Below are 14,843 nucleotides of genomic sequence, written 5' to 3'. Positions count from 1 at the left end.
GGCTGTAAAAGGTGATTAGAAAACAGTACCTGTGTGAATTATCGTACCGTATTTGCACACATTCCAACCTTTCAGTGCACGAAAATGTAACATTATTATATGAACATTCATTACTAGCCAGACAAAAAGTCAGAAAATAGTGGGGAAAAAAAAAAGGCCCATTACAGTTACAGTTTTTGACGAATAGTCCAGAATAATTAATTGCGATTTAAATTACAGTGATATAAAAGCAGAAAATGTCCAGCACTCTTAATTAAATTTTGTCTTGTATTTGTCTTTGTTGGAAGACACTGCACTCTCATTGTAAGGCTGCACAGGCATTACTTATTTTGGTGGATTAGACCTCACCTCAGGGGGGCAGCAACTAATGATCACTCCCATCATCGATTAGATTGTTTTTCAGCTACCTGATTAATGAGTAAAATATAAAATGTCAAAAAAAGTACTAAATTGATTGTTTTCACCTTTGCCTGATATTGCACTTACACGCACAGTATAAAAACTGCTTTGTGGCTCATTGTTTTCGTATAAACACAATTAAATACAAAGTGTGTATTTGTTTGTTTGATACAGTCTGTAGAAAACAGTTGTAGCTTAAGTAAGACTTGTTTGTCGCTTGTTTGCACAGCAAATAAATAACCTGGCTGCAGCCAGCGATAGCAACCCTGAGGAAAACAGCGTAAATAAACGTGACAAGCAGGGTTACAGGACCATTTCCTGTTTTGAAATAATCTCTCGTCCGTCCCATTCTCTCTACGAAACAGTTTTGAGACATTAGGCTGTCCATGATAAGAAGAAACCTGATGCTCATAGTGAATGAGTAAGAAGGTGAACCTTTTTTTCAAGCAGCGGTTTTCTTGATCTTCTTTTTCTGAAACCACTTCATTAAAGCCTAACCTACTGACTTTTGTCTATATTATTATATTATTTAACCTTCAGAGCTTTACTATTCAAATTCAAACAAAGACATTCATGTAGATGGTTTTGATAGCTGGGAATCTGCATTCAAGAGGCGCTCATGAAAAGAGAAGTGAAGGCCAAAGCTGGAGGAGAGATGGTTGATTAGAGGCCCTGAGCAACTGCCCAATCAGGTGTGAATAACCCATGTGTGATCACATAAATAATTTGTTTCCTCTGCTTAAGCCTCCTGTCCTGATTAAACCCAGTAATTCACTTTTTATCTGAGCTATAACCTGGCTGTAGCATTTCTGAACTAACCAACAAAGTGATTGAATAATTAAATATTCATGTTAAATGAATAAAATAAAGTGCTGCACGTGGTAGTATGGTTCAGATTGGAGAGAAAAAGTCAGGCAGCCAAGGAGTACCCTTGTTGGTCAGAGGTTCTACAGCAAGAGAATACCCAAAACTACAGATGGTGGCTTCACATGATGAAGACCAGCACAGTCTTCAGACTTCAACCTGATGCAGCTGGTTTGGGATGAACTGGACAGAAGGAGAAAGCAAAGCAAACTACAAGTGCAACACATGTAGTGGGAACTTCCACAGCAGTGCAAAATTTGATGCAAAAGCCATGAGTCAGTAACATTGACTCAATTGACACAGTTTTAATACTGACACAATTTCACAAAGTCTTAAATTATTTGTGGGCTTTATTATTTGTTCATTGACTAACTGGAAAGATGGAAAAAAACCCTTTTAAAATCCAAATTAGGTATATAAACATTTCTTTCTGAAATGCATATTCAAGAAAATGCATGAGACAGTCAGACATTGAGCAAAGTACTCATGGTTTTTGTATTTTAGAACAATATTATATCGTATAGAGACTGTTTTTGAATAAAATTCAAGTTTTCAATTTCAATTTTCAATTAGAATAAAAACACGGAAGGAACAAAAAGAATCTCTCTTCAGGCAGCATTGGCATTGTGCAGCTGCAGAGTGAGAAAATTTGATCTTCTAAACCTAAACTGATAACTCTCCTGGGCTCTATCTCTGTGTGTCAGCCAATCCAATATTTTACTGCTGGACTTTCAAAAAGCACGGCTCCCCTTAGGCATACAAATGCGATTCACTGATAAATGTTCTAGTGAGTTAAAGCCCGGCTGGAAAGCGACACGGTCAGATATGTACATGCCAATGAATCCACAAGGAGGCCTACACGCACATGGAGAACTACACATTGTCACAGACAAAACACACTCGCGCAATCGCTCCAAAACACACAAGCAAGCATCCACTGCCGCGGACGGCAGTGGATGCGAACAAGGGGAATATAACATTTTGAGATGGTAAATCAGAATGCCAGCGCTGAACTTCAATTTCATTTCACTACGCTCCTGTGGAGTCGGATCATAACTTACAGCCAGTTACTCACATAGACACACACACTTTAAACACACATGCATGCATGCATGCACAGACAAGAGAAGTCAGAGATGCAGAATGATAGAGCCACACACTCGCGCTTGAGAGGCGCAGATATTCTGTAAATTGAAACGCATGCATGCACACACAGGTTCACACAGCTGGTTCTCCATAATCCAAATTCATCAGTATTCTAATGTACTCAAGACTCTGTGAGTGTGTGTGTGTGTAAATGTGAGAGTACACGTGATTACAAATGTTATGTTCTTCCACAATTTAAAAAAATGGAACAACTTGTAGAGAGATGCTTGTCGGAAAAGCCGACATATGTAGACTCTAAAATTCTGCCTTTGATGAAACACTGCGTTCTTTTTCCAAAGGGTACGCTCCTATTTGTAAAACCAGTGAAACAGTGGTGACAGAAGGAAAACAAGTCCTTGTACCTTAAGAGCCTAAAAGGCAATTTGCCACTGATTCCCCCAAATTACCCGTATGTGTGTTTTCTGAACCAACACCCTTATTTATACTGGACGGTTTAATTTGTCAGCACCTTTCAAAACAATCTATATGGCTGCTATAAAAACAATTCATGTGAGTGTGCCACGTCTAAGGTTGTATTTTATTTTATTGGACATCATGAAGGGGGAAATTTAACCTACACAACTACAAAAAATCATGGATGAGTTGATAAAGGCCAATTTTTCTTCCATTTTGGTTCCTGATGTAAAGATGAAAGCGTCCAGGACAAAAGGCTGCATTCACCTAGTTTGGTTTTAGGTGTTGTTCTGCATTCACAGTAAGTGATTTGCACAATGTTTTCCCCCATGTTTTGCCTCACGTGTTGTTTAGCCTGTTAACCCTTAATCACAGTTTCAGATTACTTGAAGTAAACCTCAGGCTGACGCCTTCCTCCAAGTCAGTGTCCTCACTTCATCAAAAGATGTTTGATGATGCTGCGGTACAAAGGTATAACAGTGTCCTGCCCGATGGCACTTGATGTTTGAACAAGTAACTCCAGCAGTGTTTAATCAGGTAATCAAACAGTGGGGCTGCTTGTGCTCATGAATATCCTCTCTGATATTCAGCTAATGATCATTTGACCTTAATTCATCTTTTGAAACAACACACAGCGGCCCAAGAAACATTGAGTTTCTTTAACACAAGTGTCCTCTAGTGTTAAAAGGGCTCTATCTTCCACACAGTTCTTTCACTATTGACGTGAACCTACACAAATCAAAGCTGAGACTTGGCAGTTTAATGTAGTGTTCGGTATTTTACTTCAAACTGAATGTCCTAAAGCACAGAGCATAAAAAACAAAACAAAAAAAAGTGTTTCTGTCCAGATACTTGTGGTATGAACTTCATGTGCAGAGGTGTGTGTGTATTTGTGTGTGTGGCTCATCACTTGTGTCAGTTTAGTAAACAGCCCATAGACCTATGCAGTTAATTCCCAATGGGTTTGTGTGCATGTGTGTTCATTATTCTTTAAATAGCCTCCAGACACAGATGTATGCCTGTCTTAGCTTGTCCTGCAGGTCTTTGCACCAATGACCCCACAACATAACATTATGCTCTTTATGGTAATGCACCGCTCTGGGAAAAACATCACAAGGTTGCATAAGAACTAGAGTACCCTCAGTGCCCCGTGGAATCCTACCATGAATATAAAGTTCAAACTAGTTGTGTCTTCCTGGTAACCCCGTGAGCTCCGGTGTTCCATATTTTGTTTCCGCATCGTAAAACAGCTGCAAATACAAAGATCCGACTTGTTCCAACACAGACCGAACAGCACGAAAAATATTCCTAACCAAAACATAGAAAAATGAAATGAAATTCTCACCAATGTATTAACACTTCTGTGGGTTTCTTTTTCTGGTGTGGCAGCAGTGCACCTTTTTTCCACCTTGAAACTAAATTAAATGCAACATGCAGTTGCACGGCTGACTCTCTGCTGGGAATGCTGGGGGCATGAGTTGTGTTTGGACGTTTACACTTTTTTAAGCTACATTTCAGCCCTTCATGCTTAATTGTAAGTCACTGCCTGTACATTTATGAAGGGTAAATGATAAAAGTGCACAAAATAAATAAACAAATAATATTAGTTGTAAAACTTGCTCCTTTCACTGATGTGAGGCGTCATTTTAAATAGTCAGACATTATTGATTAAAATATATGAACATATTTGTATGTTGGCAGCGTGCCTTTGCAGTTTGAGACTCCGTGAACATGTTTCATGATTACAGATTTTTAGATTCAATTCACATAAGATAAAATAAAAACATTTTCAGCTGCAGCATGTATGTAGTGTCCTAGATTCTGTTTTTGATCAGTTTATCTCATGTTTTTAATCATTACTTTATCAACGGCATAACTCACTTGACTTCTTCTTTATTGCAGCGTGCACGTTTTAAAATAACATATGTTACCTGAACTGCTTTGCCTCTAAGAGGGTCATAGACTGTTTATTCCTGACAGACCCTGCCTACTGGCACTGACATACATCAGTAGAATAATGAGTAAAAATAGTAAAGTTTAAACTCTGTGAAGGACATTGATGGTTTTAATTCTCATTTGGTATGGAATAACAGTGTTCTAATGCTGCTTACAATGACCCGTCTATTACCAAGAGATCAATAGCACTTGAGCTGAATGTTATTATGGTTATTAGGCCTGCTTGTCTGTATGGTGATGAGGCATGAGGGCATTATGCAGGGCAGTGTGTGCGAGCCTGTGTGTATGTGTGAGTGAGTACATGAGTGTACTCCTAAGTGTTTCTGCTTGTGTTTCCGCTGATGCTATGAGGTGTGTTATGTGTGTGTGGCATGTGTGCAGAATACTCATGATCAGTGATGTACCACTGATGAATGCTGAAGTTTCAGTAGGATTCAGAAGGAGGGTGAGGGAGCAAGTTCAAGGTGAGAGGGAGAGAAAGAGGGCAGGTGGAGCTGAGAGGGGGAGGACGAGATAAGAGAAAGACAGTGAGAATAATTTACAGAACTGACAAAAAGGCAACAGCAACAACAGGAAATGATTGCTACAGCAGAGACAGTAGTGCCTGAACATGCAGTCAGAAATGACCTGTCTGAACCGTAATGGAAACAGTGACATTATCAGGTGTTGGCTTTTGTTTCGTTAGGATTCCTCAAGCCAAATGACTTTCCATTCAAACCAGAGTAATACATATTCAGTATTTTTCTTGTTGTGAACAAATCTCCCAAAAAGACCAAAACCCACAATAAATGAATCCTGCTGTTATGAATTAACTGTGCAGCCAAAGCCTGATAAAGCTAATCCCTTTGTGCTATAGACCTGCATTGTTGTTGCTCAAAAACTATTAAAAACACATCACTGGGCTACATTGTATAAGTGTGTGATGTTCCTTCATTGCCCTGAACACAAACACTGCAGTTTATTATAAGTCAGACCCATATAAACCAATTTTTGTGCCTAAGAACCACAACGCCCAGCTGTTGTTATGATATCACCAAGCTTATTTAAAGATGAAACTGTATGTTTGTAATCTACACTTATATCTTCATTAGGATTGACTGAGCTGAGGCCTGAAGGCCACAGACAGGTTCAGGAAATCATTGTTGGTTTTGTTCTCGTCATGGAATTTATTGAGAAAGAGTGACATTGAGAAAGATATAGAATAACTTTTAAGTGAGTAATAAAACAAGCTAATAAATAATAAGTAATAGTGATAAAACGTGAGGAAAAGCCCTTCATGAGGACACTTTGGGGATGTTTTATTCTGTGACTGTGTTTGAATAATAATCAGGTTTTTTTTTTTTCTTTTCAAAGTTAGTTACTTTAACTGTTCAGGTCTCTTTCAGTGCAGCGCAGCGGTATTGTTGCTATGGTAACTCCCAGTTAAATATGTTAAATATACAGTGCATTGTACATTTTTAATGGACACCTGCCAGGCAATGAGAAACAAGGTTTTTTTTTTCTTTTTTCTTTTTGGCCTTGGGAAATGATGCAGGGACTCGCAAGTTCACTCCTTCACCTGTCACGTACATGTTCAATTGCTAGTTCTAGATTTATTCTCACATGATATTTGCACTGAGCCGGTTGCAGAATAAAGACAGAAAGCACTATCATTCTCCGATAGGTGAAATAAAATGTTCTGGGCTGTCTGAATAATTTAAACCCATCAGAATCAACAAGAGTTGGCCTTAGCTCACAGCTGCAGAAAATGTCACTGTGGAACATTTTTCACATAGTTAATGAAAACTCTAGCCATAACAGGTCAGCACTCGTGACAGAACTGAACTAAATGACAGGGAGAGGATGAGAAAGATGATAGCATGAGAATTTAAAGATCAGAGCGGGATATGGATAGAGGCAGATGGCATGGAAGGAAGTAAGGAGTCGGGGAGGAGGACGGGAGGACTGTCAGAGAGTGAGAGGAGGAGGAGAGTGAAAACTTTCGAGAAAGGCAAGAAAAGGACAGAGAGATGGAGAAGAAGCAAAGGCTAAAGAGATGAATGGATATTGGAAAGGACAGAGGTAAAGAGTGATGTAACCCGAGTGGATAAGAATGATGGGAGGTGGCAGCAAGCGCCTGCACTGTGTAGAAACTCTCAAGGACATTCACAAGAAAGAAGCTGGAAAAAGGTAATTTCAGCAAAATATTTCATAGGGCGTGCTCCTCGTCATTTTTTTAATACGTAAATACCCTTTTCTGACGACATCAGTTGGAAGCAGATTATGATTTCACTCTCCTTCTTTGATAACAGCTTAATGCCACCTAAAGGCAGTTAAAGGAACAGGCAGGTGCGTAGTGTGACTTTGAAGGCCGAGTTTAAAGATAGGTCTGGTCCAGACTGTCACCACGGACAAGCGTCATGGCGGGTGTGATCCCATTGCAAGATGGTTTGTAGTTAATGTTTTAAATTAGGTTCTCTCACTTTAATAAAACTCTACAGACTCTGCCTCACTGTTCATCAACTCACAGCTGCCTGAAAATATCTCTTCTCTTCTCTTCTCTTCTCTTCTCTTCTCTTCTCTTCTCTTTTCTCATTCTGAATTTACTTTCCACATAGAGCACAAGGGCACCAGCGCCATCATCAAAGCTAACATCAAAGTCAAACTGTATGGTTTTTCCTAAGATGCAAATAACTTATAAAGTCACACATCTGTTCAGAGTAGCTTGACAGAGGACGAGATCAAAGGGAAATGGCATTTCTTGCCACTGACATGCATCTGCAGGCACATTATTTGGACTCAGGGAAATGGGAGAGGCAAACATGGAGATGATGGGGATGGACAGAAGGGGAAAGACGATGGGCTGATAACAGAAAAAAAATGAGAGATGGTATGTATGAGACACGGGGAACAAAGAGTAAGGGCTGGGGAAGTTGAGGGAGATGGAGCGACAGACAGAGAAAGAGAGAACAAACAGTGTCAGGTTAATGTTAATGGGGACAGGGATCTTGTCCTATTAAATATAGATGACTCTGTTATGGGACATGAAATATACATGAAACACTAGGTTGACATCTGTATCAGCTGCGTTAAAAGGCACATCTGAGGAGACTGAGAGAAGGAAGCTAGCTCGAGTGAAAAACGGCAAAATGAGAGGCATTGTGGTGAGAAAGAAAGGAGGGAGGGGCCACAGACAAAGAGAAAGACAGGGAGAGAGACATCAGAGTAAGACAAGGATCTTGACAGCGCTTGATCCCAGGTCAGAGGGGCATTTTTTTTCTTCATAGAAAACGTTTTTTGCTAAGATGGGGATCAATATTTTATTGTTGTATCTTGTTGTGCTGTTGATCCTCCGTGTTTAAGTGCTAATCTGAGGTTTTCACTCAGTGTGGTCATGACAGGTCCCGTAGGACTTATCAGCAGCACGGGGCTACTAACCTTGTTGCGCTGAATCAAACTCGCATATATCCCTTAACCCTCGGGGTCATGATCCCCACAACTTTACTGAACCAATTGACAAAGGCAGTGTTGGTGTCAGCAGCGAGGTCACGGATACAAGGATAGAAGCAACACAGAAAACACAAACACGGGAGAAAACTTTTGCAAAATTCTCCATGTTTTTTAACTGGAAAAATAATATTTTCTTCCAGTTCCTCTTCCCGAGGTCTTAACAAAATCTGACTCTCTGAATGGAGTAAAATATAACTTTATTCTCCCATTCTTAGGTCAATATAAAGGATTTATAGTATCTAAATGAAATTAGATCGAAACTATTTCTGAACTGTAAATTGTAAAAACTTTTTTTTTTTTCAATTCCATTTGAAAAAATGGAATTGTATCCATTGATACAAATCAGTGGTTAAGCAATATGCATGCATGTGCAGTAACAAATAACTCAAAATTGATTGAAAAACTATGATCCAAATAATATTTCCCTCTCTGAATATTCAGTTTATTATATCAGTTGAAAACAGTTATTGAACAATAAATCCTACCTTTGCTTCTGGCTGTTTCCTGTTGCTAGGAACCATTATGACAGAATTAGCAAGAATGTCCCCACACAGAACGCTTTTTTTTTTTTGCTATGTATACTGATATGATTATAAAGGCTCTTTTTCCTGTTGCTACGAGCCAGTGTGCAGATATTTCACTTGTCATTAGTTGGTAATATCAACTAACACTTGGTCTTTGCCTCCTGTTTCCAGTTGCTAGGAACCAGTATGAGCGAATGGGCAGTGATGTTACCATGCAGTGCGGCTCCCTGGACAGTGACGCATCAGTGTCATGGAAGGTGAACGGGACAGATGTGAAGGCCCAGCACCGTCTAGAAGGTCCCAAACTGATCCTGACCCAAGTGAACTTAGGCCACAACGGACTCTACAGCTGCTTTCAGAACCCACACGGAGAGAGGCGTGACACCATCCTCCTCCACATTGGCAGTAAGTAGCCAGGCAGTTGCCCACCAAATATCACTTCTAATAAGATATGATGAATCTTTAATAATCCCAAAGGGGAACTGGGTCATTGCAGCAGTAAAGAGTGAAAGGAAAAGGCAGAATGGAAATGAGAAAAAAAAAAGTGGTGCAGCTGAAAAATGATGCAATTATAACTCTGTTGTACTTCAGTTCAAGTTTGTGTCCATGTACACAGGCAAAGACTAAAATAATATATCAAAATATAAACCTTGCAGTTATAATTGTTCTAATTTCAAGCACCACAGAAGTGTCATGCTCATGATTATTTTGTGGCTCTGGTTTGGCTGTCCTGCAAGCTGTTGCACCAGCTATATGTAAGTTCAAAGGTAGCTTAGTTTTGACATTGCTGGGGAGTAATGTTTTGACAACTTAAAGTGAAAGTAAATAAAAAATAAAAATCAGCAGTTGCACTGTCCACTCATGTCGAGTTAACATACTGCTAATCTGACTACCGTGACTGGAACTGAACCCACAGCAGGTGCGTGCTATAATGTAGTTGCTTGGCTCTAGCTGTACAATGACTGAGTGACTTGTCAGTTGTCACTTTCTGGTTTTGGCCTGTTGACAGTGCTATTCTTACTCTTTTCTTCATGCAACCCTCCAGTTGATGGTGGTTTTTGTTTGCTGTGGTCACTTTTTGTGTTTTTATGTTTCATGGTGGTAGGCAAACCATGAAGTGACTCATGGAGTCACTCTGCCGTGGACTGTGTCATTTGTTTTTGTCTTTGCTTTTACATTGGAGTCCACACATCGTTTTGCTTGGGGACACTCACACAACAACAAGAGCAACTGCTGAGGTATTAATGAGGTCATGGATTAACATGTTATATCCTACACTGGCTAGTTCACACGTAAAACAGTCTGTTGTTGGTATCTTTATTTCTGTCACTAGTTGTCTCACTGACGTCTGTGTCTGGTGGCGAGTCAAGCGTGAAATGAGCAGTTCCTGTTGACCTTACAGTCAAAATCTGCTGCAACAGGCAACTGGCCAATGAATGTGACCAAGTGGTTTTAGTTCTAGTTCTACATTATGTGTCAGTTGTGTCAGTTCTAGAGTGCATCTACAGAACAAGGTCACCGGGTTCTTAGAAAGTTCTGGAGCAGTTGAAATGACTTTGCTGACCTTCTTTTGAGGTAGACAAGCTGCTCTACTGTGTGGAAGCAAACACCGCTGCAGTCTGTAAGATTGAGAAAGACTATTTGAGAAATTACAGTCGCTCTGCCACAGTGGGGTTGAATAGATTTACCTATAATGTCAAGTGCTGGCATTGTGACTTGGTGTTAACAACATTGTAATATTGATGCACTTGAATTGCACAAAATAATGACTGCACAACTGAACTGCAACCAACTGGCTAACCCAAATTCCCTCTGATGCTGTTTAATAGTGATTACAACAAATTAGAGTACCCTTATAAGTTTTTATTCATTTTTTTGTTGCTTGCATAGTAAACCCCTTTTTGCCAACTAACAATTTTAATAGTAAGTTATAATGTTTGAAGGGCTGTTTTTTGAAATTTGAAAATTTGAAATGCTAATATAAAACTTGAATTGTCACAGTAGCAGTTCTTGCAGTAGCACTGCCAGCTGACAGGCTCTGATGATTAGTAGTTAAAATGGCATTTGGTCATTTTGCTGTTAGGGCTGTGCATTTTAATAATCATACAAAAGCTAAATGAGTGTCAGTTTAACAGCATGTCATACTGGCCTATGAGTTGGCAATGGCCTCCTTTGAGATCCATTATTCCGGTGGTGAAGGTTTTATACACTCGGCCTGTGCATAGTAATGGTGTTGAGATGGGATAGACTTGTAAATGACAAGTGCCCCCGAGGATAATTGGAATGAAAACACCTTTGTCAAATGAGGTATTTAGCTCAAGTGAAAAATCTTTATTCACACGTGGATTAACTTTTAAAACAGAACATTTTAAACAAAATTAAAAAGAGTGCTCAGGGAGTGAAATCCTTTATTTGGGGATTGAAGTCATTATTATACCCCCCCCCCCCCCCCCCCCCCCCCCCCCCACCCCCTTTCTCCTTGAGTTTGGCTGTAATGCTCCATGATTGATGGTCTGTCTATCCTTAAATGACAAGTTTGAGAAAAGACACTTTCTCATCAACAGTTATAATGTTTTCTTATTGTAGTAAGAAAAAAAATGCAGTTGTGCTTTATCTCTGCTGTCCAGGGTTTCCTCACATATAAGTGACCACTTTCTATCACCCTCCATTTGAGCCTGTTAGTCGTATAAAGAACAGAAAACATTTTAGATTAAATTCCTACGGGAATCGTACTTTAGCTGTTAGATGACTGTGGCAGGTGGAATTAGATCTCTTTGGCATCAGTCATGGCAGGCCACTTCACAACGATGCCACAAGTGACAAAAACCTTGATTCATCACTCCCGTGGTGCTGAAAAATATGAGCCCACACCAGTTTTCTTCTTTCTGACACTTTTGTATTATAAAGTCCACCTCAGGTCTAAATCAGAGAGAGGCAGGTTGAAAGACAGGTGGACTGGTCCTGTTCCTTTGTCTGCGCTGAGTCAAAATGTCACCACAGGAAATGGCTTTACAGTGAATTGGGTACACAGCCTATGTACAAATAGATGTTTCTATTGAAGCCAATTCAGTGTAGATAATAAAAGAAAGCTTTATAGGGACAGAATCACCCTTTTGAGAAAAGCGGCCAGCACATGTCCCCATCAGCCAAACAGGAAACCACACCTATGTGATTCCATCAACTTGTCAACAGAACCAATAGAAAGCCAAGAACACCACCTATCAAGATTTTTTTTTCTTCCAGGCTGATGTTAAACGTAACATTTCCATGCAAATGTTTGATGAATGAGACCGTACGAGAGTGTGACAGTTTGGTTAATCATATCAGCAATGATGAATTACTGAATGCTGAAATAATACAGAATTAATGAGAGTTTTATGTTATGGTAGATTATGTCAGCGGGGTGAATGATGCAATGCATAAACAGACCGGAATATATGAGTGTGTGTGTGTGTGTGTGTGTGTAGGTGTGGATGCGTACTGCATGTACAAGCCACTATGTGTGTGCGCGCATGTGTTTCTTTAGCCGGTGGTAATTTTCTGCATGGTAATGACACTTCGGTGGTCTCACACACTGTGTGTGTGCATGACAGAGAAACAGTTGCAATGTGTAACTATTCAGCAGGGGTGAATTACAAGTTTGTGTGAACAGTACCCCAGTGGTCTTAGCCTGGCAGTGAATTTTATGACATGTTCAAGGCACACACTGGGGCAACATTGACTTTAATTCTGTCTTTCAAACTACGGAAACTCAGATTGTCATCTCACGCTCTCTTGTTTTTTTTTTTCTTTAACTATCCTTTTATTTTTACATGTTCTCATTACCACACTCACCTCCGCTATTTCTGTACTTCTCTCTTTTGTCTTCTCCGTGTCTGTCCTGGTTTATGTCTGCATTTTTCATTATGTTAACTGTCACCTACGAAACTTTTAAGTGTTGTGCAGCCACAGTGATAATGACATCATGACAGGCTACACTTGTTGTGATTACCATCATGATGATAGTTTGATTTTATGCAGTGTTGATGACTTACACCGGGGGCTTGTTATGTTTTACACAGATAGAAGTGTTATCAGGAGAATAGCGCAGAGCCATCTGTCTATGCTTTTATATAAAGAAAAAATGTCCTTCACACTTTGCCTCTCTTTTCCTCAAACTTTATGATTATCTCTTTTATACCTTTGTGTAGATTTTTTTTCTCTTTTCCAGTCCCTATCACCATCCATCCTTTCTTCCCTGCCTGGGCTTTTCTGTCTCACTCTCCCAATATTCCTTAGATCCTCCAAAAACACCCCCCCCCCCACCCACCCGAGCTCCATCTCTCTCTGCCTCTGTGTTTTGGCGTGCAGTTTGTGGCGGCATCTGTTCACTGTGTGTTTACACTGGTTTGCATTAGGAGCAGAGGACGTCACACTATGACCCCCAAGCCCCGTCTGTGTGTATGTGCGCTTGCCCCACCTTCACACCAAATTTATGGAGCATTTGTGATCTTATTCCACAAGTGTGTCAACATAATGTCAGCATGTCAGTGTGTGTGTGTTGACTTGTATTCTCATGTGAAAGGAAAGAGCTGCATAGTCTGGTTTTCTTCCTCTGTGCATTATTTCACCACTGTATATAGCTGTTGGATGTTTACATTCTCTTTGTCACTTTGGATATGTTCAACACTACAGAGACTAAAAGAAAAAAAGTTATATATATATGTTCATAATGTCAGATTGTGTGCTGGCATGTGTGTGTATATGTGTGAGTACTTGTGTCTGTGCACATGCATGCACATGTGTTAAGCTGATACACACATGGCAGGATGTTATTGTCCCTTAGGGTTTAAAAGGGTGTATATCTCCTCCATAAGCAAGCACCCAGGAACACACACACAGAAACACATACACATACTCGCACACTCCAACACTAGACAACTCGATGACATCTTTAGACACTATCTTCAGAAAGATAAGTGATGTACAGTGGTAGAGATACACAAAGTCGGAGGCTGATAAAGAAAAATGAAGGAGTATGGGCAGTAAAAGTTCATTATAATTTAATAAGCAAGAGGTCATAAAACCCTAAAGCTCTTTGGTGAAATACAGCATCCTTTTCCTTCCCTGTCACAATGGGGAAGTTATTGCTGTCCTGCCCTTTTCTGGTTTTGTCCATTCTTCTATCTATTGCTGTCTTCGCTGGCCGTCAGCTAAACAATTTATGGCGTCGCAACATGGGCTGCACCCACCCAGTTATTCAGCCTCCCGGCTAACACAACATCAACTCTAGTGGGTCATATATATCCAGCCAGTCACCCCGGTGACCTGTCACACAGTCGGCCTGCAAGACACATAGTCTGCCCGACAGCAGCCAGACCGTTAGCTGGTGCAGTAGCTTCGGTTTTGCTGTGTGTAACTTCAGTTGTACTTCAGTTTAACTCAGAAAAACATAATACATCATACAAGTGAGTTACAGCAAGGTGTTAGGTAATTTCTTTTTAACTGTTGCCGTGGTGAAATGAATAGAAAGATGGAGGAGACTCATAACACATCAGAGGAATGCTCTGTAATGTTCTGTACGGTTACCATCAATTCAAATAGATAGCTGTACGAGTGATCCCAGGTGATAATAGATGGACAGATGGTGTATTATATGGTGTTGAATCTAAAGGCTAAAGCAAACATTCTACATTTCTTTTATATTGCACTCAAAAAAAAATTGCACTATTTTTGGTCACTAGATAAAATAGTCCTTTTCTTTCTTATATTACGTCAAAGCTTCACTAGTTGAAAGATCACTCTTTGTGACAGTGTTTTGAACATGAAGAACTTTATTTGTAGCATAAATAACAACAGTGCAACTAGAAAAAGTTGTCTGTTTACTGCTAAACAAACTATTTACACTATAAAAAAATGTGTTAAAAAAGGTCCATCTGTTGTGGGGGCCTCATGGCTAGCCTCTTAGACAGACACTGTTACACCAGCATGTTATGCATGCAGCATGATGATGACAATAATGACATTCAGTGGCTGCCATTGTGAATTAAATGTTTATATGCAAGTGCCTAT

The 14,843-nt window shown here is 39.9% G+C and overlaps 1 protein-coding gene across 1 annotated transcript in view; it reads left to right on the top strand.

Moving 5' to 3' along the window:
- The window catches only part of cntfr (ciliary neurotrophic factor receptor), a 212,092-nt gene that overhangs the window by 114,597 nt on the left and 82,652 nt on the right, over positions 1-14,843 (top strand). The window contains exon 4 of the mRNA XM_041058147.1: positions 8,964-9,197. Coding sequence (XP_040914081.1) covers positions 8,964-9,197 — 234 coding nt within the window. The remainder of the gene's footprint in view (positions 1-8,963; positions 9,198-14,843) is intronic.

Source organism: Toxotes jaculatrix, chromosome 16, assembly GCF_017976425.1.
Source record: "Toxotes jaculatrix isolate fToxJac2 chromosome 16, fToxJac2.pri, whole genome shotgun sequence".
NCBI classification, from domain to species: domain Eukaryota; kingdom Metazoa; phylum Chordata; class Actinopteri; family Toxotidae; genus Toxotes; species Toxotes jaculatrix.
Note: the sequence above shows the minus strand (reverse complement) of the source record. Positions and strands in the feature narration are given on the sequence as shown.